Below are 25,393 nucleotides of genomic sequence, written 5' to 3' on the forward strand. Positions count from 1 at the left end.
CCAGAGGTTTTTAGTTTGGTAAAATTGTGCTTAAATCCCTTATTATTATTATTATAATATATGCTTTAAAAACTTTGTTAAACTCTCAAAATTAACGCACTAATAGACGCACTCCAAACTTGACGTAATTTGTATAAATCGCTATTGCCAGATATTATAAAGGATATATATATATATATATATATATATATATATATATATATATATATATATATATATATATATATATATATATATATATTATAAAAGATGAACAGGGAGTTTTTGGCCAAATTTGGGCACCCTTTATAGGATTTAGTAAAACTTTAGACAGGATCGTGATTTTTTTCCTGTTTGTCTGTTTAATTGTTTTGTCTCATTTCTTAAGCTTTCCTGTCAGATGTTGTTAATAGATAAAATCTAAATAAAAAAAAATGATCTGTAAAATGTTTACAATGCACAGACACTTTATCTACTATATTGTTTACAGTGAACTGACAAGTTATCATCATTTATTATTATTATTATTATTTATTAGTAGTTATTCGTACATAAAATCATTCTCATCCACTTGTAATGGCTTACAAACAGTTCCACGTAAAAAACGGCAGGTGTCGCCAAAGTTCCTTAAAAAAATACAGACGCGCTGCTCTCTGAAAAAACACGCTGTTTTTTTATTTTTGGTTACATGACTCTGTGAAAGCTCAAATTTTGTTTTTTAATTTACCAAACACATCCATACATTAAGAAACATTAAACAAATAAAACATCAGTATACAGTAAAAAAAAAAAAAACAATAGCAGCGATATGACCAGATATATTCTTTATGTTATGTTTTTGTAGTTCTTTCGATATTTTACGGAAAAAGCACATTGGGATATAAAAAATAAATTGGGCGTTTATTGAGCTTTGCATTAAATAATTTTATTCACCTAAAATATAATTCAGATTAAAATAGTAAATTAAATTAATACTTTTTATAGGCGTCATATGTCTATACATGTACCAGGGCTTCTAACGTTAAAGTGTTAATGCACGCAGTGAATTTTTCTACACAATTTAATTTGCCTCCAAGTTTGACGCCAACTTCCACCATAATTCGACATGCAGATGTTTTTTTCTAAAGCGGTTTGCTTGTGATGAAAACATGATTTGGTCTCGATCCGACCCAGCTATCGTATTGTTTTTTAATTCGGCTAATCTGCTGATAAGGCACGGTTAATTCTGATATTAGCCTGTTAATAAATTAACACTTCAGCATTCTGTGTTAACTAAGTTTGAGACTAAACCTTTCCATCTTGGTGCTGTAGCCTGTGATTTTATTTTTTATTTTTGGTGTTTTAGTAGGTGTACACTAAGCACAATCACTGAACAATACAGAGACGTGCTAATACTGTGTCATAGGACTTCTCCCATGATGCTTTGCCGGTCTATTGATTTTTATTTGTTAAAAAAAGTAAGGTTTTAGCTGGCTTTTTCAGTAGTGCACTGTAGCATTAGCTGAAAGCTAACACTAGTCTCATTATGACTCCTAATCGATCTCGTGGGCTTTTCAATAACGCCTCATTTAGCCCATATATAACTTCAGCTTAGACACAAAACCTCAAATATGGGCATACCAGCACTCCAGAAAGATGCAAGTAGTCTTTATCAGCATCATCCTCAATCCCCTAAAAATAGTCTTTTAAAAAAACTTTTTTCCTTGATACAACCTGAATTAAAACATTGAACATAAAATTCTGCAGTTTTGCCTGGATAAACGTTTTAATATATATATATTTTAATGGGATTACAAAATTGTGTAAAAGGAATAAATTTAAACTTTTAAAGGAGGTTTTAATAGTTGAGGCTTTTCAATTAGTAACATCTTTCGATATGCCCTAGAACTCCCTGCCATACCCTGTTATTATTTTTAAAACTACTCCCCTTTAAGAAAATAACCTAAACACCAATCACATCACAACATTCTTACTGTATTTTTAAGAGGCTATAGACATTTAAAAATAGAGACAAAAATAGCCCAGTTCTGTAGACTATACTGGATAAAACCCACCTTGAAGTCCTCAGATGGAAGATGCATAATGAGGAATGTTACAGGATCTCTTAAACCTGGTCCTGGAAGCAAATCACCTTATCCATTTATTGCCTTTCCGCTCCCAACACACCTGATTCAACTGATCAGCTTCTTGACCAGCTCATTCAAAGCTGCAGAAGGAGTAAGACTGACGGGCACAAGAGACAATGGGCCAAGACGAGCAAAAAGTAGTTTATATTAAAACAGAAATAATACAAAAGGACAAAAATAGTCTGAGAAGACCACTGGCTTATCACAGATCCTTTATTGTCAAAAAAGAAAAAGAAGAGAAAAAAATAATAAGATCCACATTCCTCAGGTAAAGAGTTTGGAAACAAAGTATAGATAAAAAGAGAGAGAGAAAAGAAAGAGAGAAAAGAGAGAGAGAGAGGCAGAGTCCGTTACTGCTGCTGCAGCCCATTGACAGGGTAGATTATACAGAAACATTCAGACGTTAGCCGAGCTTTTCTACAGCGGCGCGCAGTCCCACAATCAGCTGCTGCGTTTAGTTTTTCAAAAAAAAAAAAAAAAAAAAAACAGATTTACCCAAACGGATCTTATTCTTATTTTACTCAGTCGTAGCTGGGCCTTCAGCGAGAGTACAGAATTACGTGGGGAAGTAAATGTGGATAACCCATGGCACCCGAGCACTTTTTAAAAAGGGGGAAGGAGGGGGGTCAGGTGTAGGATGGTGGTGGTACTGCAGCAGCAACCGCGACGGTGAGGGCTGGCTGGTACCCATCCATGAGGTTCTTCAAGATACATCTGAAAAGAGAATCAAGAAAATGTTACTTATGTTACATATTGGAATTTATTTACTGTAAAAATTCTGCTATATTTAACAGAAGTGTTTGGTAGCAGTTTATATATTATACATTTTATAAAAAATAATAAATAAATAAATAAATAAATAAAAGAGTGAAAGCATGAACAGTAAAGGTCTTTCCTGCTAAGCTGCTAAAATTTGATGAAGAAAGCTTTAAATAAAATACAGTTTTACACATATCTTGGCTCTGATTAAATAATTGCCCTGCACATTTTCCTGTTTTTTTTTTAGTTCTTTTGTTGGAATTTCCAAGGTCCATCTAGGAAATTTTAAATGGAAGTCCAATTTTGGATGTGCAAAACACTACGTTATAATTTGTATTGCTAACATAGCTAACAACTTCATGTTGCTGCTACCTGCCTACTCTCCCAATTTATTTTTTTGGTGTATTTATCTTTATTCATTTTGTTCTATTTTCTTTTTATTGTGTTTTATTTTGTTTTATGTTATCTATTTTAACAACAGCTCTGGGGTGTAAACTGGACGACTAAAACACATTGAGCAGACAGAGGCAGGGCAGGACATACATAAGAACAAATCCACACTCCAATTAACTGAGCCCCTTCCCCCATACAAGCTTACTATATAAATACTTTATACAAATGACTGCAGAGTTCTGTTGAAGAACTTGTTTGTCAAATCAACACAAAGCCTGCTTCGGTCGGTACAGAACGAGTTCAAACAAGTCCCAGGAGTTCTTGAAACCCACCTTTTCCCATAAATAAAGCTGATGATTCTGCTGTAAAGTGGGCAGGCTTGTCCATGTATTGTGTAAACTGAGGATACTGTCTAGGATTCCCAACACAAGCCAAAAACTGCATTTAAACCCACCTTCTGGAGGGGGAGGGCTGAACAAGGGCTCAGTTTTCCAGCCTGAAGAATCTCGCTATTCTTGTCTTTCATTAGGGACTTTTAACCACAGCTTCAGAGGGGTAATTTCCTTCTAGAAACAAAATCCTGCTGCAGCTATATACTGAATGCAGGTAGGATTATATAGCCATGACAAGGCAATATGAAACCTAATAAGCCAAACCAGGCTATAACTGTTCCACAGAACTTGGAGACTGACATTGACTCTCAATGTATAGTATCTAAAGAACACCAACCAACTAACAAAGTCAGTTTATTTTTATTATGAAGCACACCTGGCATGTTTTACTAGATTTAGTTAAACTTGGAATATTTCACTTATTTTATGTGGCTCCATCTACCCTCAAAATAAGGACTTTCCTACTTTTAAATACAGGGAATTGTGTTCCACAGCACATTGTAGCACAGCCATAAGTGGTGTACAGACATGTTTAACAGATGTAGTAAATTAAATTGATTTTACACACAATGTCCTGTTACTGAGGATATTTGCAGCCTCAAGTGTCACTCGATGCCACTAGCATGCTGTAATTTCATGTTAATTACTGACAAAGAAAAGATTCTAGATGCAGATTCTAAACCTGAAATCCATACTGCATGTGCATGTCTGCAAATGCAAGAGATTGTAATTTTAAATATGATTTATAAAAGGTGGGGTTTCACACAAGTGCAGACTGACAAAATAAAAAATAAAAAAATAATAATTAAAAAAAAAAGGCGGATTACAATTTCAAAAGGTGGAAAATTACGTACAGCTGGCGGGCCTGGCTCCATACCGCCGCATTATCTGGTCTTGTGTGAATTTCACAAATGACTCGTATTGTTCTGCAATAAAGAGAGAGAGAGAGGGGAATGGCCATTTTAATGCAAGTCCATTAGCTCACATACCAAAACAGAAATCGCAGCAGGCACAGGAGCCTATAGAATTACTTTTCTATTGGAAATTTAGATATAAATTTCATTTAGATGAAGTACAATGAAGGAAAAAAAATCTTAAGGGAACTAATAAAACTAAGCTTAAAAATAAAATCTGAGAGTTCATAAGTTGCTGGCCAAAAACTTCCTATTGACTTACTATTGATTGACAGAACATTGGAGGTTGTCAGCAATCCAATCTATTGTGACTACAGAAGTTCCCTTTACCTGCCAGTTTTGTGTTCAAGATCTGCTCGTACTCCTCACGGATTTTCTCTTCGTGGTCTTTGAGGAGGCGCTCACAGAGGTAGCCCACCTGCCGCAGCGTAAACGTGGGCTGGTCCTTCTTCAATGACGAGGCACCTATATTTATATAAAAGAAATATATATATATATATAAATATATAAACCCTGGTTTATTTACCATATCCATATCCTAGGTATATAAAAATACTTCAACACTTTTTTTAGCTAACGTACTGAACTTATCCAGAGACCTCACATACAGGACTTTTTTTTGTTTCGATATATTGTATCGTAATATTTGGTCTTGCAATACTGTATCGGTTTTCAAAAACAGCATTATTTTCCTCCTCGTTAGTTTTCATGTAGCAGAAGACTGGAAGCAGACTGTGGTATATTGAATCATTACCCCTGTATCGTAGTACATATATTGTTAACAGGGGTTTAAACCCCTAGATACACTAGACAACTTTAAGTCAGAGTAGATTATAAACAAACTGGACATATTAGACTACACAACTGTTTTTGCCGATTTATATATAATATGACCCAACATATACAGCTCTAATAAATTAGGATGCCAACATGAAGATGCATGAGCTTGCTGCAGTCATTGATTGTGCTGCTATCTGTACAGAAGAAAATAACGTTAAAAAGTGTTTGGGTAAAATGGTGGTTTGGGAGACGTGGTCAGCATAGTCTCTACACAATACATAAAAGAGCACACAATACATATATGATGGAACGGGAAATTAGAATAAAATTTGTCAATGGCTGTAATGTGACCCACTAAGTGTTTTTTGCTATAGATAAACGGTTCATTTTCATTGGCTGCTGATTTAGTCGAATCAGAGTTGGAGTTTATTACCAGATTCCGCCTGAAATCAGGTTGGAATTTTTTTTTTTAATCAAATGTATGATTTTCTGACTGACTCAAGTTGTGAGATTAAGGCTAAATAAATAAATAAATAAATAAATAGAAGTCTTTGCCCATGCACTATACCACTTTCATGCCAAATCTGAAGACTAGAGCTAACTAGCACAGACTCAGCACAAATTAATTGATAGAAATCATGAAAACAGTGTCTTACCTGAGGGTGAGCTGGGGGAGGAGATGACAGGGCAGGGGCTGGAGCCCTCAGCAGAGCCGCATGCCGCCTCCGTCTGGTTGAAGGCCCCCTCCAGTTGCCGCCGCCTTTGGTAGCGGCTGTACTCCTGCCGGATGTTCTGGAAGATCTGCTCTGTTGGGAGGAAAGCAAAGAAAAAGAATGCATCACAAACCTTTCGCAAAGCAAGGGCTAAAATAGATGCACAGCATTTCTGTAATTAAACTTTATACACAATCCCAGCATGAGTCACTGGGTTACCATGTAGCAACAACTCTGGTCTGCAGAAATTAAAGAGTTGCACAAGTATTGCAAAATGGGTAGGGCTGCACAACATATATATCAAGCATCGATAGAGTTTAGGACCTGCTGATCTCAGTCTGGAGATTCTACCAAAATACTTTTACAATAACCCCTAGTGTTTGTGAAATAAAAGTGTTTATGCCCATTTTTGACACTCTGGGTCAAACCCCTTCAGCAAAATCACTGTATCCTCTAAAATGGGTAATTGAGGGTTAAATTGAGATTATTAAATGCACAATAGTGCAATAATCAATAAGCAATAATCACTGGACTACAAGTTTGTTTTTTAATCCACATTTATATTTGCCTTCTGAAGATTCCACCTTAAATATGGCAGCTCAACCAGCGCTTTCAAAATATGCCGTAGTTAGCAACAAGTTTTATTTTCTCACTGAGAATTACTAGAGCCCAATGACAAATTTTAGTGTGTGTGTGTGTGTGTGTGTATGTATATATATATATATATATATAATGGCTGTAATGTGACCTTAAATATGTGACCTTAATGTGACCTTAAATATGGCAGCTATTAAAGCAGTTTCAAAACCTGCTGTAATTTTAGTGAAGCTAACACTAAGCTACAAATTTTGTTTTCTCACTCAGTTACTGCAGCATGCTAGAGTAGTTAACTAAGATAACTAAATTTCTAGTAAATTTGTATCACTTACTTTAGCAAACAAGTTAATGCTAGCATTACCTCACCAAGTTCTGTTCCACCTTAAATGTAGCAGCTAGGCTAGCAGTTACAAAACATGCCGTATTTTCAGAAAAGTTAACGTTAGCCACAAGTTTTATTTTTTGTCTCAGTTACTTGAGCCCGCTAGATTTAAACAAGTTAAACAAAATGACTTATTGTTAATAAATTTCTCACTTAGTTTAGCTAACAAGTTAACACTTGTTAAATTTAGCAGCTAGAATCACAGTTCCAAAACACACCGTAGTTTGAGAGAAGCTAACATTAGGGACCATTTTTTTGTTTCTCACTTATTTACTAGCGAATGCTGTAGTAGATATGCAAGATTTATCTTAATTGTAATAATATATATATATATATATATATATATATATATATATATATATATATATATATATATATATATATATATATATATATATATATATATATATGTTGTGTGGAAATGTGTGAGAATTAAAATGATACATACATGTTTAACGTAACTGTCTCTGGTAAATTCATTAACTTAAAATGTATCATTAAATGGTACATTGAGTTCCTTGCACAATTCCAACATTATTTCACTGAAAAGACCTTTTGGTCACAGACCATTCCAGTTCCTTGTTTAACTGTTAAAACAAACTGGAGTGTTGGCACACAATCATTAGAGCTCCTCTCTTTTTTTTTTAGACCTTTTAGACATTTGTAGAATGTGTAAAACTATCGCACCTTGTGGAGGAAGCAAAACAAGACTTAACACCTTTAACTGGAATCACTTTGCTGTTTTGTGCCATTAGTGGTGTTCTGTAGCTTTGTTGTGATCTGATTCTCCCTAAAATCAAGTCAAAGTTTAAGCACTAGATAAGCAGACCTTTTCAGGAGTGCTACCACTACCAGTGCAGCTCTGCACAAGTGTTCAAAGACTTTCTTAGCTAGTAATAAGAGTAAACAGCATTTTAAATATGCCCAAAAAGGAAAGAACATTTCATCTTTAGAGACAAAGTATTAAAGAAGCCCTGCACGATGATGCACACCCACAGTTATCAACTTTGCCTGGAACAGTTAATGTCACAAATATCCCAGGGAAGATGACTTTGGCTGTGCTCCACAGCCCCCTTTTCAATCTTAGGAATTAAAAACACAAGGCTTTTCAGCGGTTGCTTCGGCCAAATGGGCTGTAGCATGTGATGAGCGAACGTAGAGGTAGCATTAAGTGGAACACATTCACCATTAGTTTTAGCTAACTGCTTTTGAGAATGGTTTTAAAAATGGTGTACAATTATCTGAAAGTTTAACTGAAACACAAACAACTAGGGTGTAAGGTCATTCCCAGCTTCAACATCCATCCTCTGTGGTAAACACAACATACAATTAATAGTACTAATACTGAACATTAGACAATTAATTCCTGAAACATCCAATACATTTCACTTTACACATTTTCACCGATGGGTTTCTAGAGTGTTCAAAACTACCATTCATGAAAGAAGCATAGATTAGTAAATAAAAAATTAAGGGTTTTTAAGGCAGACTGCTTTTTCAATGATTCTCAATAAATGGACACAAGATATGTACATCCACTTTTTAAAAAGGGGAATGCAACTAATTTTCCCTAAATGCTCTGCATAATCACACAGTTAAAACAAGGATATATTTTATATGCTGGGAAATATGTTATAATAAATTGTTAGTGACTGTGTTTCTGTGGCAAAGTCTTGTTTGATTGGATGCAGAGCAGCAAACACTGACTACAGATCTTTGCGCTAAGAAAGATATTGCATTTAGATTGCTTTTCTTATTTATTTATTTAAGATCTAAATCTGCTACTGCTGTCCATTTGTCTGCATTTACAAATATTGCAAAAAATGCAAATATTGTAAAAAAAAAAAAAAAAAATATATATATATATATATATATATATATATATATATATATATATATATATATATATATATATATATATATATATATATATATATATATATATATACACACACACACTAACAATAAAAAAAATAATAAAACTTGTTTTAGAAAAATCTATCATTTTTATGCAATAGTATTGCATTTAGTCTGTCAGAACATGGTGATGCGTATATTCTGTGGATCACTAAGATATGTATTCATGTTATTTTTGCCATATCCGCCTCCCCCTGTAAATAGTAGGGGTGGGCTAAAGATCGTATCGGATAAAACATTTCAACATTGTTAAATATAGATCAACACATGCGCTCTAAACTCGCCCTCAATTTGAAGCTACTGCTTCATTACTACACATGGTAGTGCTAATCAAGTGACTATGGTAAACCTGTGGTGAAGAATATTGGTGTTCAAATTCTGTGAAACTGAGACCAATTAAACCAAGTTACAAAAAAAAAAAAAAGTCTTTATTCTCTTCAGTAACACGGATAGCGTAGAGTATTGTAGAGAATTGTCTAGTGATATACTGAGTACAGTAGAATCACAGTATCGTGATCTCATGGTTATTGTGGTCAATGTATTGTGATTGTATTTTATCAGTAGATGCCCTGTGATTCCCACCACTACTAAACAGATCAACTAATACAAATCTTTAAGACATGCCTTTAATTTTGAACTTAGCCCAACAACACAGGCAGAAAAAGGTCTCTACTGCACTCTTGCATGTCCTCTTTAAACAACAACAAAATAAAACACTTCAACTAAATATGAACCAAGCTGAAAGACTTCCGCTCTAGTTAGAACATTTCTAGCTATGGCAGCTCGCTCCAGGAGACAGGCCTTTAGACACAGAAAAGATGCAACAACATCAGAAACTTCCTCATTCTCCGCTGTAGAAATACTGGGCTGGGTCTCATTCCCTGCATCATGACTCTAGTTTCTTTAACTGGCCATTAATGGAAGTAGACAGAGCCTGACTTGAAGCAGAAGCATAAACTGGCCTTCAAACACACTGTAATTGAACCACTGTCCAAAACATCTGGGTAGAGCCTATCAGACTACATTATTATTCTTTCTGAAAATGGGTGCGTAGTGGGTAGACACTGTACCATTATAAAAAATATATATATAGTGTAGAAAACACAAAACATTTTCACCACACTTGTGTTTGCCACAGATGAATGAACGTGGTCTCTGCTATTAACCTGTCCATGTAGTGAACACACATATAGAGTAAGGACACACGCCTGGAACAGTGGGCAACTATGGCTGCGGCACCCAGGGAGCAGTGGGGGTTAAGGCCACAGTACTGACAACTTAATGAGCCTAACAATCAAACCCACAACATATCTACAACCTGGTGCTCTAACCACTAAGCCACTGCTGAGCCACCACTGGCCCTTACTTCACCCCTTACTGTAGGTGATGTGGAAACTAAGATGCAATATCAGCCCCTTTGCAATTCAGTGTTTGAGGTCACTGTACAATTACGTACCTTATCAGCAAACAGCCGTTGAGCCAAACCCTTTTACAGCAATTTAAACCAAGACAGATGTTTTCTAAAGTCCAAATAATTTGTATTCAGCATTACTCAATGTCCTCCAATACATTTAATAATCCTGCTTTTAAACCATATATACAGCTGGGCTGTATTCAAAAAGTAGTGACATGCACAATTCCGCAACAGGACACTGCAATCCAACTGATCACAATAACAATTAGACACATCTAATCTGATCCAAGTGAGTAGGGATGATCCAGACATATTTTAATAGATTGAGTTTCAACCATTTTAGGCCTGATTCAGTTTGTTTCCTTTGTTTTTACCAGTGTGTGTATTCTTAGAGGATAAAAGTTTGTTGAATTATCTATACGGGGAAAAAAAAAAAAGAAAGATTGTAATTGGAATGTAAAACATGAAGGCTTTTGAACAGGCATAAGAAACCCCTAATTATAAAAACAGGAAAGAGACATTTGCTTTCTGAATGAAGAGTACAGTGAAAAATGAATTACACCCTGACAATTGTTATGGGCAGTAAGAATTACCTCCATCTGTTCATGGCCATAAAACTGGGCATATTTGTGTTTTCTGCAGAGAATTTACTTATTATTGTCAACATTTGGTTTCCTTCCTCCAAAAAAAAAATGAAGATGTAGGCATAAAATATACTTCATTAGCATTCAGATGCTGAACATTTACATCAATTAATCCATCTAATTTAAAACAACAATATCAAGCAAATATCACGTCACTAATTTTAACCAACAGCCCACACTACAAAGAAGCCAACAGCCGTAGCAGGACTGGGTGAGAACATGTGATCATCTGTATTGATCCACTGGTCCCTAAGCCACAGGCCAGGGCCTCCCAAACGGGTGGGGTAGCTGCATGCAGAGCACCACAACGCCTCCAGCTATCTCTCGAAAGGCAGCCACAAAAACACAACACAGGACAAGTGAACAATAACACAAAGATGACCAGAGGTTAAACGCTCTGCATGCATTATGTTAAGCACAAGCCTCAGAAATCACTTGTTAAAAATGATTACAAAAAGTCTGTAATCCGATAACATGCTGCGGTCTTTGTTAGATGTTTTAACTAGTAATAAATATACACAGCTTTCTGAATTAAAAAGCGTATGAAAAATAAACAAACATTGTTACAAGTAGGACTGCAGCCAGCATAAGAACTGTCACAATGTTTTATTGGGTAAACTTTGTAAGATTCATAGAATTATTGAAATATTCAAGTAATTATCTGAACAGGGTAAAATTACATTTTCAGTGGTAAAAAGGTATACATGAGGAACTCGTTAAAATGGTAAACAATGATAACAGTAAAAAAAGAAATGAGTAAAATATACCAACATGCAAACAACTACAGAACTTCGATTGGTTAGACTTGGTTGAACTTGGTTAAACTTCATTTAGAAGTTTCAACTTTGCAATTAGAATTTTAGAAAAATAAACTAACACTTTTCTTGATCTACAGATTTTTCTATTTTTGAACTGTTACAAAAGTAAGTTAGATTACGAGATTTTTGTTATAAGATGCAAAAATGGATGAAAGAACATTTATTCTTCACTATACTAGATGGAAAACATTAAATAAAAAAGTTAGAAGCCCAATATTTTGTTTTAGCCTCAAACGCTCCATAGATGAAACTGATAAAATGGTACACTGGTCATCTAGCTAGGTTAGGTCAGGTTAAAAAGCTGCATTTGTGCTAAAAATCATACCTTGACTCATATACTGGCTACAGGGTTCGGAGGACATTAATTGATCAGTGACTTTAAAATAAAGTCCAGGAAAGAGCCAATTTTCTCATTTAACTCATTATATTTTCACATTAACAGATTTACTTTCTTTCTATTACAATTACAGCTATGCTTTTCAGTATTGTTCCTTATCAAACATGAAAGCTTATGTAATGCTTGAAAAGAAATCAAGATTTATTGGGGTTATGTCATGCAGACTATTGACAAAAATCCTGACCTGTTAAGGGGTTAAACAAGGCACCTAACTTGGGTTAAATCTGATTAATAACCATAGACTGAGCAGCGCTGCCCAACACGTTAGCCTGCGTATTCTGCTATGAGCTAACCAGCTACCTAGCTTTGTTTACACATTTTGTCCACGGCGGGTTCGTTTTCTTTTACGCTTTTAACTTTATTTAATCTGAGGCACTATCTCTGTAGCTTACTGACATTAGTATTAGTGTTAAAACTGCTTCGCTTTCATTTTCTGACTATTACAACGCCACTTATTGAGCTAGGAACAGGGAAAATCATTTGATAGCTAGTTAGCTAGCATTAGATAGCTGGGCTTGTTTAGCTTACGTTATCTCGTTAACTAACGTTAACTAACCAACTCCGCTATAAACAAACCTTAACGGCGATTAAAGTTCAATAATTAATTTTATAGGCTGTCGAATTTCAATGAAACTATTGGGTAAAAGCCCGTTTTACAGAAGTTAAATGGCTAACGCTAGCTGGCTACACATAATGGTGGACTGGGCTAAGCTAACTTGCTAGCTACACCCTGGCTAACGGGACCTACAGCAGATAACTAGCTAGCAGATATGCTAGCCTAGCAATTTCAGCAACTTTTAACCCAAAATATTCAGTTCACACGATTAACAATGTACTTTAAGAACTCTGGGCTTTAACAGGAGTCATGTTTAGATTCTAACATTATTAAACCTTATGATGGTTGATGGTTTTTCCCCCCATGTTAAAGTTCCTCTTATTTTCCTAGTTAATTTATACTGTTAATTTCCCCTATTTTTCTTATTTAATTTAAAGTGTTGATCTATATTATTTTCCTAATTAATTTAGTTTTAATCTCTCTCTTCTTTTTCAAGTTAATTAAAATATTGACCTCTCCCATTTTCTTAGTTGATCTAAAGTGTTGTTTTCTCGTCTTTTCTTAGTTCATTTAGTGTGATCTCCCCCCTCCCCCAAATACTTTTAAGTGTTGATCTCTCTTCCTTTCCATGTTAATTTAAAATGTGTTAAACCACCCTCACCCCCGATAATTTATTTTTGATAGTGATAGTTAAGTTTACAGTGTTGATCTCCCTTTCCTCCCCTAATTGATTTATTGTTGATCTCCCTTAATTCCATTCATTGATTTAAAGTCCTGATCTCGCTTCTTTTCGTTTAACTATTTGTGGGAAAACACAGTCATTACAGTACTTCGTTATAATCCCAGAAACAAACAAAGAAATAAAGACACTAGCAAAACGCAGCCAGGAGAGAGAAATAATGCACTGCAAAATACAACCAAAAACATTTAGAATTAGAAAACTAAATTACACAAAAACATATGGCTTTAAACTGAGCATGGCTTCCAGAATTCATTTCCCAACTTTAACCTCCATGATAACCACAATTAAATTAAAACTACCTTTCAGTTACCTGACAAATATTGTTTAGTGTTTAAAGTCTTAAATGACTTCATTTAACCTCAGTTATCGTATGAAACCAGTTTTCCCCCTAAAATGGAGGAGCCCATATCGCGGAGCCCCTCAGAGAGACACACATCCTGGGCTTTCTTTTATTGGAGGACATGGGCTTGGTCCAGTTCCTGTCCTCATTTTCACAGGACCAAGACTGTTTTAGGCGTAGCTCATTTTTAAACTCGCCTAAAATTAGTAATAAATTAGCGACACTAGCTAAATAACCCTAAATAATGAGGAAAGATACCATTTATCTATATATGAAAAGATAAGTCTTCTGCATTTGGGCTCGAATTAACTACTGCGTTGCATTTACAACACAGGGAAATCAACAAATCAATGATTCAGTTTTTACAAACCTGCCTAACTAACTAACAAGCTTTGAGTTACGGTGTTAAATAGCTATCTTAGAAAACAGCAGTGATCCTAAAGCTATGTCGACACGATCCTGAACAAATCTCGGAAAGGGAGGTCTGCGGTGTTGTGGCGAATTGTGTTACCTTGCCAAACTCTGCACCCTAGTGTATATTTAAAAGGGTATACACACAAAAAAGCTCCATATTGGAGCATGATTTCTGTATTAGTCTGGAGAGCATAAATCGCTGCATCTGGGAAAGTTTATGTAAGTTAACAGATGTGATTAAAAAGGCTTTTTAGATTTAAGTTTTTATTATAAACTGCGTATAAAAATATTTTCTTAATAAGAAATAATTGCCATTTAAATTTTGTAACACTCCAGCAAATTGTCACTGAAGTCATGCTGTTTAAATGCACAGAATGTACAGAAAAACAAAAACTAAAGGAGAATTAAAAATATAAAAAAATACGGAAACAAAAAAGTAGACCCACGCAGGCGCAGTGCCGTAAGAAGCACATTTCTATGGGTAGCAAACACCGGTGCACCACCAGAGAACTCGGCCTTTAAACGACAATAGCTTGTTAGCCCTAGCAGGCTAGCTTTATAACGAACAGCGGCGTTTTTTCTCACCTGGGGTTAACCTGTGCTCTCCTCCCATGGGCTGGGGTGACACCGGGTTCGGCGGGGTCTCTGTAGGCGGCCTAAGGCTGCATCTCTGCGGGGACGGAGCGGCCGGGCTGCCCGGCAGCGGGTTGCACCTCCGCCGCTTGGGAGACTGAGGGCTGAGCAGGGCCTCAAACTCCATAGACCGCTTTAACGTCGCTCCGCAGGCCATGATTACTGAGCTAATAAAACAAAAACAAGCCACGAGCAGACCAGGACTTCCTAAAATCCCCCACGCTGTCGATGGGTGACTACGTCGCTATTTATCTCTATACAAACAAAGCCGAGCGCCCGTTCTCCTTTCCCCCTTTCTCTCTCTCTCCGCTTTCTTTATCAGCTCGCTCTCACTCAGCTCCCCCTCCTACTCGCACCGGTTTGTATTTTCCAACTGCCAATCTCCAATCAAAACGCCACGACGTCACGACGCCGGACTGTACCATGTAGCCCCCATAGGGCCGCTCTCACACTTCACCACAGTGCATTCCTCCTGCCTCAGAGTCAGCCCTGCACCCAGCGTACTGTGTCATATACACTGTTGAATGTATGTAAATACAAACATATTCATACCCCTTTTCACATTTTGTCTCCTTACAACCACAATGCAAAGTACCACATCCTTGTAAAGTGGACCAGACAGCATCAGGAGGACCAAGGAACTCACCAGACAGGTCACATATAAAGTTCAGCCAATGTTTAAAGCAGGGTTAGGTTATTAAAACATATCCCAAGCTTTGAGCATCCCAAGAGGCACTGTTTAATCCATCATCCAAAAATAGAGTAAGGAAAAAGTATTCTACATCTGCCATGGTCCACACAAACTGACAGACCGACCAAGGTAAACATTGGTCAGAGAACCAGCCAAGAGACGCATGGTCACTCTGAAGGAGCTGCAGAAATCCACAGCTCAGATCTGTAAACAGGATAACTATACGTTATCACTCCACAAATCTGGCCTTTATGGAAGAGTGGCAAAAAGAAAATTCTTGTTGAAAATAAAACATTAGGAGTGCTACTTGCATGGGGGCGCACTTACACTTCACCACAGTGCATTCCTCCTGCCTCAGAGTCAGCCCTGCACCCAGATTACTGTGTTGTGTACACGGTTGAATGTATGTAAATACAGTGGCTTACAAAAGTATTCATACCCCTGGAACTTTTTCACATTTTTTCCCATTACAACCACAATCCAAAGTACTGCATAATTGTAAAGTGGAAAAAAAATACATGGTTTTCAAAATTTTAATTCCAAAATAAATCTGAAAAGTGTGATGTGCAAAAGCTTTTTAACCCCTTTCACTCTGAAACCCCTAAATAATATCCAGTGCAATCAGTTGCCTTCAGAAGTCACTTAATTAGTTAATGGAGTGAGCAAACAGCATCATGAAGACCAAGAAACTCACCCGACAGGTCAAATATAAAGTTGAGGCAATGTTTAAAGCAGGGTTAGGTTATAAAAACATAGCCAATGAGCACTGTTTAACCCATCATCCAAAAAATCCATCATAACAAAAAAAGTATTTTACAACTAAAAATAAAACCTATCAAGACATGGCTGTCCCCCCAAACTAAAAAAACGAACAAGGAGAGCACTGGTCAGATTCTGTAATTACCCTCCATGCAAATAGTTCGGAAAGGTGTGAATACAGTAATCGCACTCAAAGAGGACCAAAAAACTGCGCCAAAAGACATTTATAAAGTGCTAGAGATCAAAACTCGAGTTACTGTACAAGTGCTCTATTAAAAAGTGACTTGAGGTGAAGTTGAAGTGTTCTGTAAACACCACTTATAAGCACTTATAAGATCAGCTTGATCTCTTGATTCACTCAATGATGAACTTTATCAAACCCCAGTGACAGTACAGAACATTTACGCTCTGGCTTTAGCGTAAAGGTGGACTTGAAATGATTCCTAACATTAATGTAATTCTAACGAGTAGCAATGCAAAAATATTAAACTCATGGACAATACGTATAAGTAAAAGTGGAAGTAGGTGATAAAAAATAATACTCCATTATATACAGATACAGCAGTTTAATACTTAAGTACAGCAGTGAAGAAAAAATAATACTACAGTAGATACAGATTCAGCATTTTAGTTCTTAAGTACAGTAGTGAAGTAGTTCTACTTTGTTACTATACATCTCTGGATATAAATAGCTTGATACTTTAATGAAAATAGATGAATCAATCATTCAAATGCTTAAATAATTTAGAAAAACATTAAAACATCTTTAAAACGTAAAGAACTTGTCGAACCTCTTAAATATATTATTGATCTATTTACCCAGACAGCACTACTGGCAAAATCCCATTCCCTGGGCCTCACATCAAAGAAAACTTACAAACAAAAAAGGACTTTAAAGAGAAGGGTAACATTAAACACATAATAACAAATATAGAGTAATCAGAGTAAATCTTAAAAATGTATAGTTACTGTTTTTAATTTAAACAAAAGGCATGTTATGTTAATATTGAGTCCCATAATAAATCTTAGTACTTTAACCTTCAGTACTTAAAGGAGAAATCTGGTGTGAAATGGACTTGAGGTGTAGTAAAACATGGCAATGAGTAGAAACTTGAATAGCCCACTTCCATTCAGCCCCAGTATTCACAAACACAACGCTTTTAGCCAATGCTCCCAACAGGCTTACAATGCTAGGGATAGAGCATAGTGTTTCCCCATGCAAAAAAGCATGAATATTGTAGAGATACCTTCAGCAACAGCTAGAATTCATGCATTTTCACGGAATTAAGTTATTTTATGCCACACATAATGCTTTGCATTTAGAACAAAAAGCTTAAATGTGGTCTGACCACAGCACAGATTTGGCCTGTGGAAAACTGCAAACGGCACTTTCTTTCTTCAATGTTTTTCTGCTTTCCATTTTTCCAGAAAGGCCTGATTTGTGGAGAGCATTACTTATTGTTGTCCTGTGGGCAGATTCTCCCAGAGTTGTAGATTTCTGCAGCTCCTCCAGAGTGACCATGGGCCTCTTGGCTGGTTCTCTGACCAGTACTCTCCTTGCTCGATCTGTCAGTTTGGGAGGACAGCCATGGGGGTTACTGTACAAGTGCTCTATCAAAAAAGTGACTTAAGTAGAAGTTGATGTGTTCTTTAAGCAACACACTTAAGTAGAAGTACTAAATTATTCAACATTTTTGTATTATTGCAATAAGTGTATTGTAAAATGTACTACTGAAGTACTGAAAGTAAAAGTGCCACCTGAGGGCCCAAAGATCACCAGTATCCAGTACAGACTGTTGGCCTCGTCCCATTAGAACAGGGGTTTCTCCAGTTTCTCTAAATATTTTGATGATATTATTTACTGTAGGGATATCTTCACAATTTTACATTATGGGATGTTTTCTGAAAATTTTCCAGTATTTTTAGACAGAATGTTTGACACGCTGACTGGTTTATTGTACGTTATGCCAAAAACACACACATGATTAAGTAAAAGAATTAGTGCATGCCTTTTACACACTTCGATTCGTGCAAGGTGTACTTTTCCCATCGTTATGATAGCAAAGACACACTGACACAACCTAAATCAAGCTGTGCGCTGCTTGTTGCTGCAGTTGACAGCTCACCTATAGATTGCTAAAATAGGGCCCCTGATATGTGTTCTATGTTCGATTATGAATAAAATATTGCTCTACAATAATTGCAAATTATAGCATTCTGTTTTTATTTACATTTATTTACATTTTATACAGCATCCCAACTTTTTTAAGGATGGATATTTTATATCAAAACAGGTATCACAGTGAAGAGTTATCAAAGCCTGGTGTCCAGCTAACCCGGATTTTGTTTGTCTAGGGATTCAGAAACAGTTTCTGCATATTTCTTGACATCACCATCCTTGTTTTGAAGGCAAACACACACCGGTTTTCCCCGACAACACACTCCACACACACGCCTCAACAGGTTCACGAGTGCCCGTCTGAGTTTGCGGCATCGGAGGGCGTACAGAAGCGGGTTTACAGCAGAGTTCACCAAACACAATGTCCCACAGAAGGCGAACGCCCGTTGTTCATTAATAGTCAGCTTCCGTGAGACATCAATCAACATGATGGAGAGGCTGGGGACCCAGCAAAGCACAAGAATCATGAGGATGAGACCTAAGGTCTGCGCCAGATGGATATCCACTCGCATCCTGGCATGCCTTCCCATTGTGGAACGCCCTGCTGTTGGAGCCTCCATGGCTGCTTCATGTTGGTGGGCCTTCCACAGGATTAGCGCGTAGGCTCCCACAATGAGGAACAGCACAATCAGCATGAGGCCCACCCAGCATCCGATGTAGAGTGGAGCCACGTAGGGGAAGAGCAGGGAGCACAAAGATGCAGACCAGCATCTCCATCCAAAAATGGGCAGAAAAGAGATCACAACAGTCGTGATCCACAGCGCCACGATCCCAAACAATGCCCGGCGACAAGTCATCAGGCTTTTGTAGCGTGGAGCCTGGTAGATGCACAGGTAACGGTCCATTGACGTTAATAGCAAGCTACCCACAGAGCCTGTGAAGGCCATGGTGACCCCTCCGAGCTTGAATAGGTATATTTCAGGGGAGTCGCTACGTTTGAAGAGGTGGAAATCCAAAAAGATGATTGGGAAGAAGGAGCTTGCCAAGACGTCAGCCGCTGCTAAGCTTCCGATGAAGAGGTACGTGGGTCGCTTACGTAAGTTATCTGTAGTACCAATGACCACCAGCACCAGGATGTTCTCAAGGAAGGTAACAGGTCCAGTCAGGACACAGATCAGGCTGAGAATCTTCTTCTCCGGTTCGTTTAGCACCATGTAGCGCATCAGGTACTCGCCGTCGAAGCCTCCTAAATCAATAGAGACACATTCGCAATGTTAGAAAACTTGAAAGAGCTAAAATGCTTGGCTATAACACCATCTAATTGGTTCAAAGTTAAATTTCGCAGAGAAATATAATTTAACACTATTGGGCAGTTTCCCAGAGAGGGATGGTTAGGCCTTGTCTTGGACTAAACAGCATTTTAAATGGAGATTTCCATTGAAAGAAAAATAAAGTCTATGACTGGACTGGATTATCCCTGACCAGATAACTGCAGATGTAATTTACTGTGTTGAAAAGCTGATACATATGATAAGTGCATGTTTTTCACCATGCCTATACCTCATCTGTAATAAAATTTGATTCTGAAATCTAAACTCAACTAAAAGTGATCTGAGGGTGATTCATGTGAAGTGGAACAACTGGCACTAGATATCTACTGATATTTAAAAAAAATCTTCATAAACCACACGTAAAGCCATTTTATTTAATATCCAAACTAGTGCTGTCAACATTAATGCACATCATTAATTTGGAAACCTTGATGCATTTTTCATTTGCATATCATTTAACCTATTTTGGCCCCAATGTACTGCCGTAACAGAGTACTCACTCTTTTTACAGAGCCTGGTGGTGTATAACCTTTTTTCAAGCATATTTCGAGATGTAAACACAACTTTTCATTTATATTGAAGTATGGGTTTTTGCCTGTTTACGCCACCTGATCTTCTTAATTTTTTATATTTTGCATTGAATCACTTTTTTAGGATTCCAGATGGTTCACAAATTACAATCTGTGTCCAAAGTTGTTAAAAAAGGATGCAATAAAAAACATATTTGGATATAAATAAAATCCCACTATCATGATCTTACATTGATTCTTTTATTTTATGTTTAAATATCAATTTTTGAAAAATTATGTTTGTAAGGAAAAATGTGATTAATCAAATTTAGTCACAGCAAATTGTGTGATTAATTTGTTCATTTTAAAAAGCCCTAATCCAAACCATTAGAGAACCTACACGTGTATTTTAATGTGTTATTGAGTACAGTGTTGATAATGGTAATGTAGTGGCAAATCTGACGGAAAAAAGTGTTTTTGGGGATTATTTTTTTCTGCACAACACCCTGCATGTATCCCTCCACCCGCAATTTTAAAGCACATTTTAGAATGAAAGATTTCCAAAAACTGTGGTAAAACTGTGTCTCTGGCATCAGACAGTATATTCATTTTCCTTTAGTTTAATAACTTTCTGTATGTGAGCTTTTACAGCTTCACATTGGCTGTGTTTACCACCACTATAATAAGTTCTGACTGGGTAAGTTTCTGTAGAACTGAGCTTTTTACACCAGACTACTCTGAAAAAACGTTGTTTAGATACAGTAACATTTTCATTATGCAGATAATTTAAAAACACAGATGAGCAGGCTTGGCAGATTGTGGGGAAAAATCTTGCATAATGTAGATTATGCAGATATGCACTTGTTTACATGAAACCAACATCTCACAAGCTGCTGGGTTTGATGACTGTTAATAAGTGTTCAAATTTCCTGAATTCACACAGGGGGCTTAACTGCAATATTAATTCTGAAAGTTTCTATATCGCTTTGACATTTAACAATTACTATTCGTGAAATTACCCAAAAAACAGTGGAAAATAATTTCTCTAGAAAATAAATAATGTCAGACATGCAAAAAGAAATGCCAAGAAATGGGTGGACTAATCTTACAATATGCATCAAACCTCATTATAATGGATGATTATCTGAGATAATAACTGGTGACTTTTGTATACACAATTTATTTTTTATTCTTTCTTCTGATATTTGATTAGTTAAGCCTTTAGAAAATACATTTTCTCACATCAGGCATGAAATCCAGATCATTATCAGGAATTTTATTCTCACTGAAAGCTGTTTTGAGTTTAACCACGTCACAGACAATTTGGCCCCTGTATGATTATAATTGAAAAAAATAATTCAAGTAAATTCTCGTAGAACCTAAATAATGAGATGTCCCTTATTTATGATCACTTTTATTGCTTGTAGACTTTTTAATTGGAAAATATTCACAAGTTGACTGCAAGTCAGCTGATTGAAACATTCATATTTTATGTAAAATGATGCATTAACATTTTTGGCTTTTTAATATTTTTCTGACTGTCCTGTTAATAATTCACACAACACAACAACTGGAATAACTAATCTATTATTTTTATAGGAGGTAAATTGAATGGTGTGACTGGGTTGGGAAAAATGGGGGAAGTGTGTTGAAATAGAAATTTCATATAAAATTATTTTTTCTTTTGAAAAGAAAAAAAATATATATATATATCTTTAAAATAGACAATGGTTGCATTTGCAGCAATAAGCGAGAATTCTTAATTTAAGAATGATGCCAATTTTATGTTATATTTTGCTACATAATGCAAAAGAGACACAGAGCTCTGTTAAATAATGACTATACAATTAATTTTGCAGATTTTTCATTAGATTAAACTTTTTAAGTAAGGTTGTGGGTAGATTATTCAGAGAATCACACTAATAATAATTAGAGGTGTCCTGATCATATCCAGTGGTCTTTTTTTTTTTGTTTACAGTGTAAAACCTCTTTGGTACTCAGTGGTCCACAGCCCTTTTTACACTTGATACTTTGGTTTGGACCCAAGTTTGAAAGTTCAGACCAAACAAGGTATATGTGAATGTTTCTATTGTATTGTTACTAAAAAATAAAGTAGTTTTAGTATAGTAATTATAGTAGAATTCAGCAACACACCGTATCTAAAGTGCAGGGCTGTGTTATTTATATAAACTCGAAGAGGGACAAATAACATGATAGGGTCATCCTATCAGAAAAGGTCCTCTTTGGACCATTTTAAATGTAACTGAATTAAAGAAAATACTTTTTCTAATTATGATTGAATTGTTAATATGAGGACTGAGGAGTAAATGACACATTACCTGCAGCTGTAGGGGTTCCATTGTAGGTCAGTGCACTCACTACACTTTGCTCTGTTGTCATTGTTGCTGCTTCTGGTGGGAAAAAAATAAGATGTTGGTGTATTTTTATTATACATTGTTTACACAGTATACTTTGTTTTCAGTCAAATAGAGAGTTCTTCGTGTTTCTAGAGATGTTTTCGAGGTGAACAGATAAAAATAAAAAAAGAATCCACTCTTGCATAGAAGGAGTTTCTGAAAAGTTTAATTGCAAATTGGACCCTTTACAACCCCCACAAATCACCAAGCCAAACCCCTATCAATGAATTAATTAATGTCAGGGCATCTGTCTATGATAAGAATGAGAATGTGGGTCATGCAACAAGACAATGACCCTAAGCCCACTAGTCGTTCTACCAAAGAATGGTTAAAGAAGAATAAAGTTACAAGTCAAATTGAGTTCATCAGAGGAAACCCACCAATAAAAACAGATTTGCAGGACTGATCAACAGTTACCAGACATTTTCAGCTGCATTTATGGCCGCAGTAGGGGGTCACACCACATACTAAAACCACATTCACATACTTTTGACCCTCACTGATATCAACATTGAATCCTTAATAAAAGAAATAAGCAAGCCTAATATATTTGTCTCATATTTTTTCATTCATAGTGTGTTTTTTTTTACAGAAATTTAGAAAATTTAAAAAGATTCACAAACTTTCAAACACAACTACTGTTTATTTACTGTTTGTTTAGATTTCAGAAACTTCCACAGACCTCTGCTCTCTGCTGGATGGACGTGGCAGTGCATGATGTAGAGAAGAGTCAGGGAGGAGTCAGTGACAGTTAAGACTGTGACAAGTCTCAATTTGTTATCTGGCAAATCTGTTTCATTTCTGTTTTTTTCTTTGCAGCATTACTAATACGCGTATATTAACACATTCATGCCCAACAAGTACATGTTCCTGATAACCTGTTGTGACTCATCTGAGGTGAAAATGTGGTTTAATTACACACATTTAGATAAGCACCTTTTAAAGATACCACATTACTGCTCTTGTTTGCATGTAGATTAACATAATTTACTTTTATTCATATCTGAATGTTGTAAGAAATCTGTTTAAATCCAATGTGACTGAATGACTTTTATTTAATATTATATATTAAACAAACAATGAACTGTTGTTGAATTTGATGGACGTTTTTGTGAAATGTCATATTTGTGAGCAAGAAACACTTCAACAAGAAAATAATTTTGGAAATGAATGGGTTAAATGTAAATTTAATTAAAGCACATGCTCAAACATCATGTATATTCATTACTCTTTTGTTCTAGTAGAATTTCTAAATTTATATTTTGTGTACTACTATGCATTAATTGTATACTAATACTAGCAATACTAGTATTATTAGTAATAATACTAGTACTAGTACTAATAATGTATACTACATACTGTATCTTGTTGAGAAAAAAATGTATATATATATATATATATATATATATATATATATATATATATATATATATATATTTTGCAGCTCAAATAATTTGTCCAAAAATGGCCAAAAAGTACTTTCAGGGTTCAGCCACATAGGTGAAAAGACTAAATCATTTTTACAATTATGTTTTTATTAACACAATCAAATCAAAGCCAGCTGGAATGTTAAAACTGTCCAGTGTGAAATAATATTTTCAAATTAATTACATTTTTATTGATGCCATTATGAGAAAGTGGCAAAATGATTTTTTGTATTTATTATTTATTTTCAGTCACAACAAATATTATTAACTACTTATGTTTCTGTCCTTTATTTTTGTGTTAGCTGTTAAAAATATCCACTTGGTTATCCACACATTTATCACATAATTGAGGAGAAAGTCTATAAAAAGCCTATAAAATGAAAGATCCAGAAAAATTAGAAACCCTAAACCCCCCAAAAGACCTGGTAGACCAACAACACTACTTGTAAATGTTACTATAAAAAGTCCAAAAGCAATGTGGACACAGGCTTCTTCACCAGCATTTCAGTTGAACAATTGGTAAATGTGTAGTTTAAGTATTTACCCTGTTTCTAACTATTGAGCACAATATTAGACCAAAAAAAACATAGTATATACTGAAATGCAGGTTACCGGCACTAAGAAACCAGAAAATAATAAGCACCCACATACCTAACCTGCACTTCAGTACTACAGATCTGTGCAGACATGCTCACATGGATAAATGTCTAACGCGTCTGAATGAAAACTAAAACTCACTCAGCTCAGGCATGTTTCCTCTGTACTTAATGAAAGTAAAGAGCTGGTAGATAAAGGTGGGTAAAAGTATGTAAAGGTAAAAAAAAGGAAGCAGTGCTTGAGTTGCCTACCTTGATGCTTGGCTGCCAGAAACCCAAACTGTCACAAACATGAATCTGCTGCAATGTGTCCCTGGTTTCAACACCGCATTCTTCCTCTGTTAAGTAAAGGAGGAAATGACATTTACTCAATTCAGCCTGGCAGTCATACTGATATTCTCACACTTCTAACCCAGTATGACCAGTCTGGTAGTGTGGTGCTCATTAATGGACTTTTTCATTTGACTGATTTTCACATCTCTTTACTGAGACAAGTTTATCTGTATTTGCTTCAAAAGGAAATTTTTGTTATACAGTTACTGTTGGCACCATTAAACCACACTCTTTTTTCAGTGGCAGGATATTTTACATGGCAGGGTGTGGTGTACAGAAGTGGACAACCAAAAAGGATCAT

The 25,393-nt window shown here is 35.9% G+C and overlaps 2 protein-coding genes across 3 annotated transcripts; both read right to left on the reverse strand.

The window, feature by feature from the left end:
• Positions 1–2,286: 2,286 nt before the first annotated feature.
• On the reverse strand, positions 2,287–15,283 carry akirin1 (akirin 1). 2 transcript variants are annotated; one of them, XM_007230954.4, is made up of 5 exons: positions 14,863–15,280; positions 6,000–6,149; positions 4,894–5,028; positions 4,504–4,575; positions 2,287–2,819 (listed from the first exon to the last, which is right to left on the reverse strand). In XM_007230954.4, the coding sequence occupies exons 1-5, from the start codon at positions 15,065–15,067 to the stop codon at positions 2,809–2,811; spliced, it is 573 nt and encodes a 190-aa protein (XP_007231016.1). In that variant the 5' UTR covers positions 15,068–15,280; the 3' UTR covers positions 2,287–2,808. The 2 variants fall into 2 exon arrangements, with proteins under 2 accessions (XP_007231016.1, XP_015463913.1); XM_015608427.3 differs by lacking the exon at positions 4,504–4,575 and having other exon boundaries at positions 14,863–15,283.
• Positions 15,284–18,567: 3,284 nt separating this feature from the next.
• cnr2 (cannabinoid receptor 2) lies at positions 18,568–25,088 on the reverse strand. The gene is made up of 3 exons (XM_007230956.4): positions 25,012–25,088; positions 22,659–22,730; positions 18,568–19,725 (listed from the first exon to the last, which is right to left on the reverse strand). Exons 2-3 carry the CDS (start codon positions 22,717–22,719, stop codon positions 18,692–18,694), a joined length of 1,095 nt encoding a protein of 364 aa, XP_007231018.1. The 5' UTR covers positions 22,720–22,730; positions 25,012–25,088; the 3' UTR covers positions 18,568–18,691.
• Positions 25,089–25,393: the final 305 nt, after the last annotated feature.

The sequence above is a fragment of the Astyanax mexicanus genome, chromosome 4, assembly GCF_023375975.1.
Source record: "Astyanax mexicanus isolate ESR-SI-001 chromosome 4, AstMex3_surface, whole genome shotgun sequence".
NCBI lineage: Eukaryota > Metazoa > Chordata > Actinopteri > Characiformes > Acestrorhamphidae > Astyanax > Astyanax mexicanus.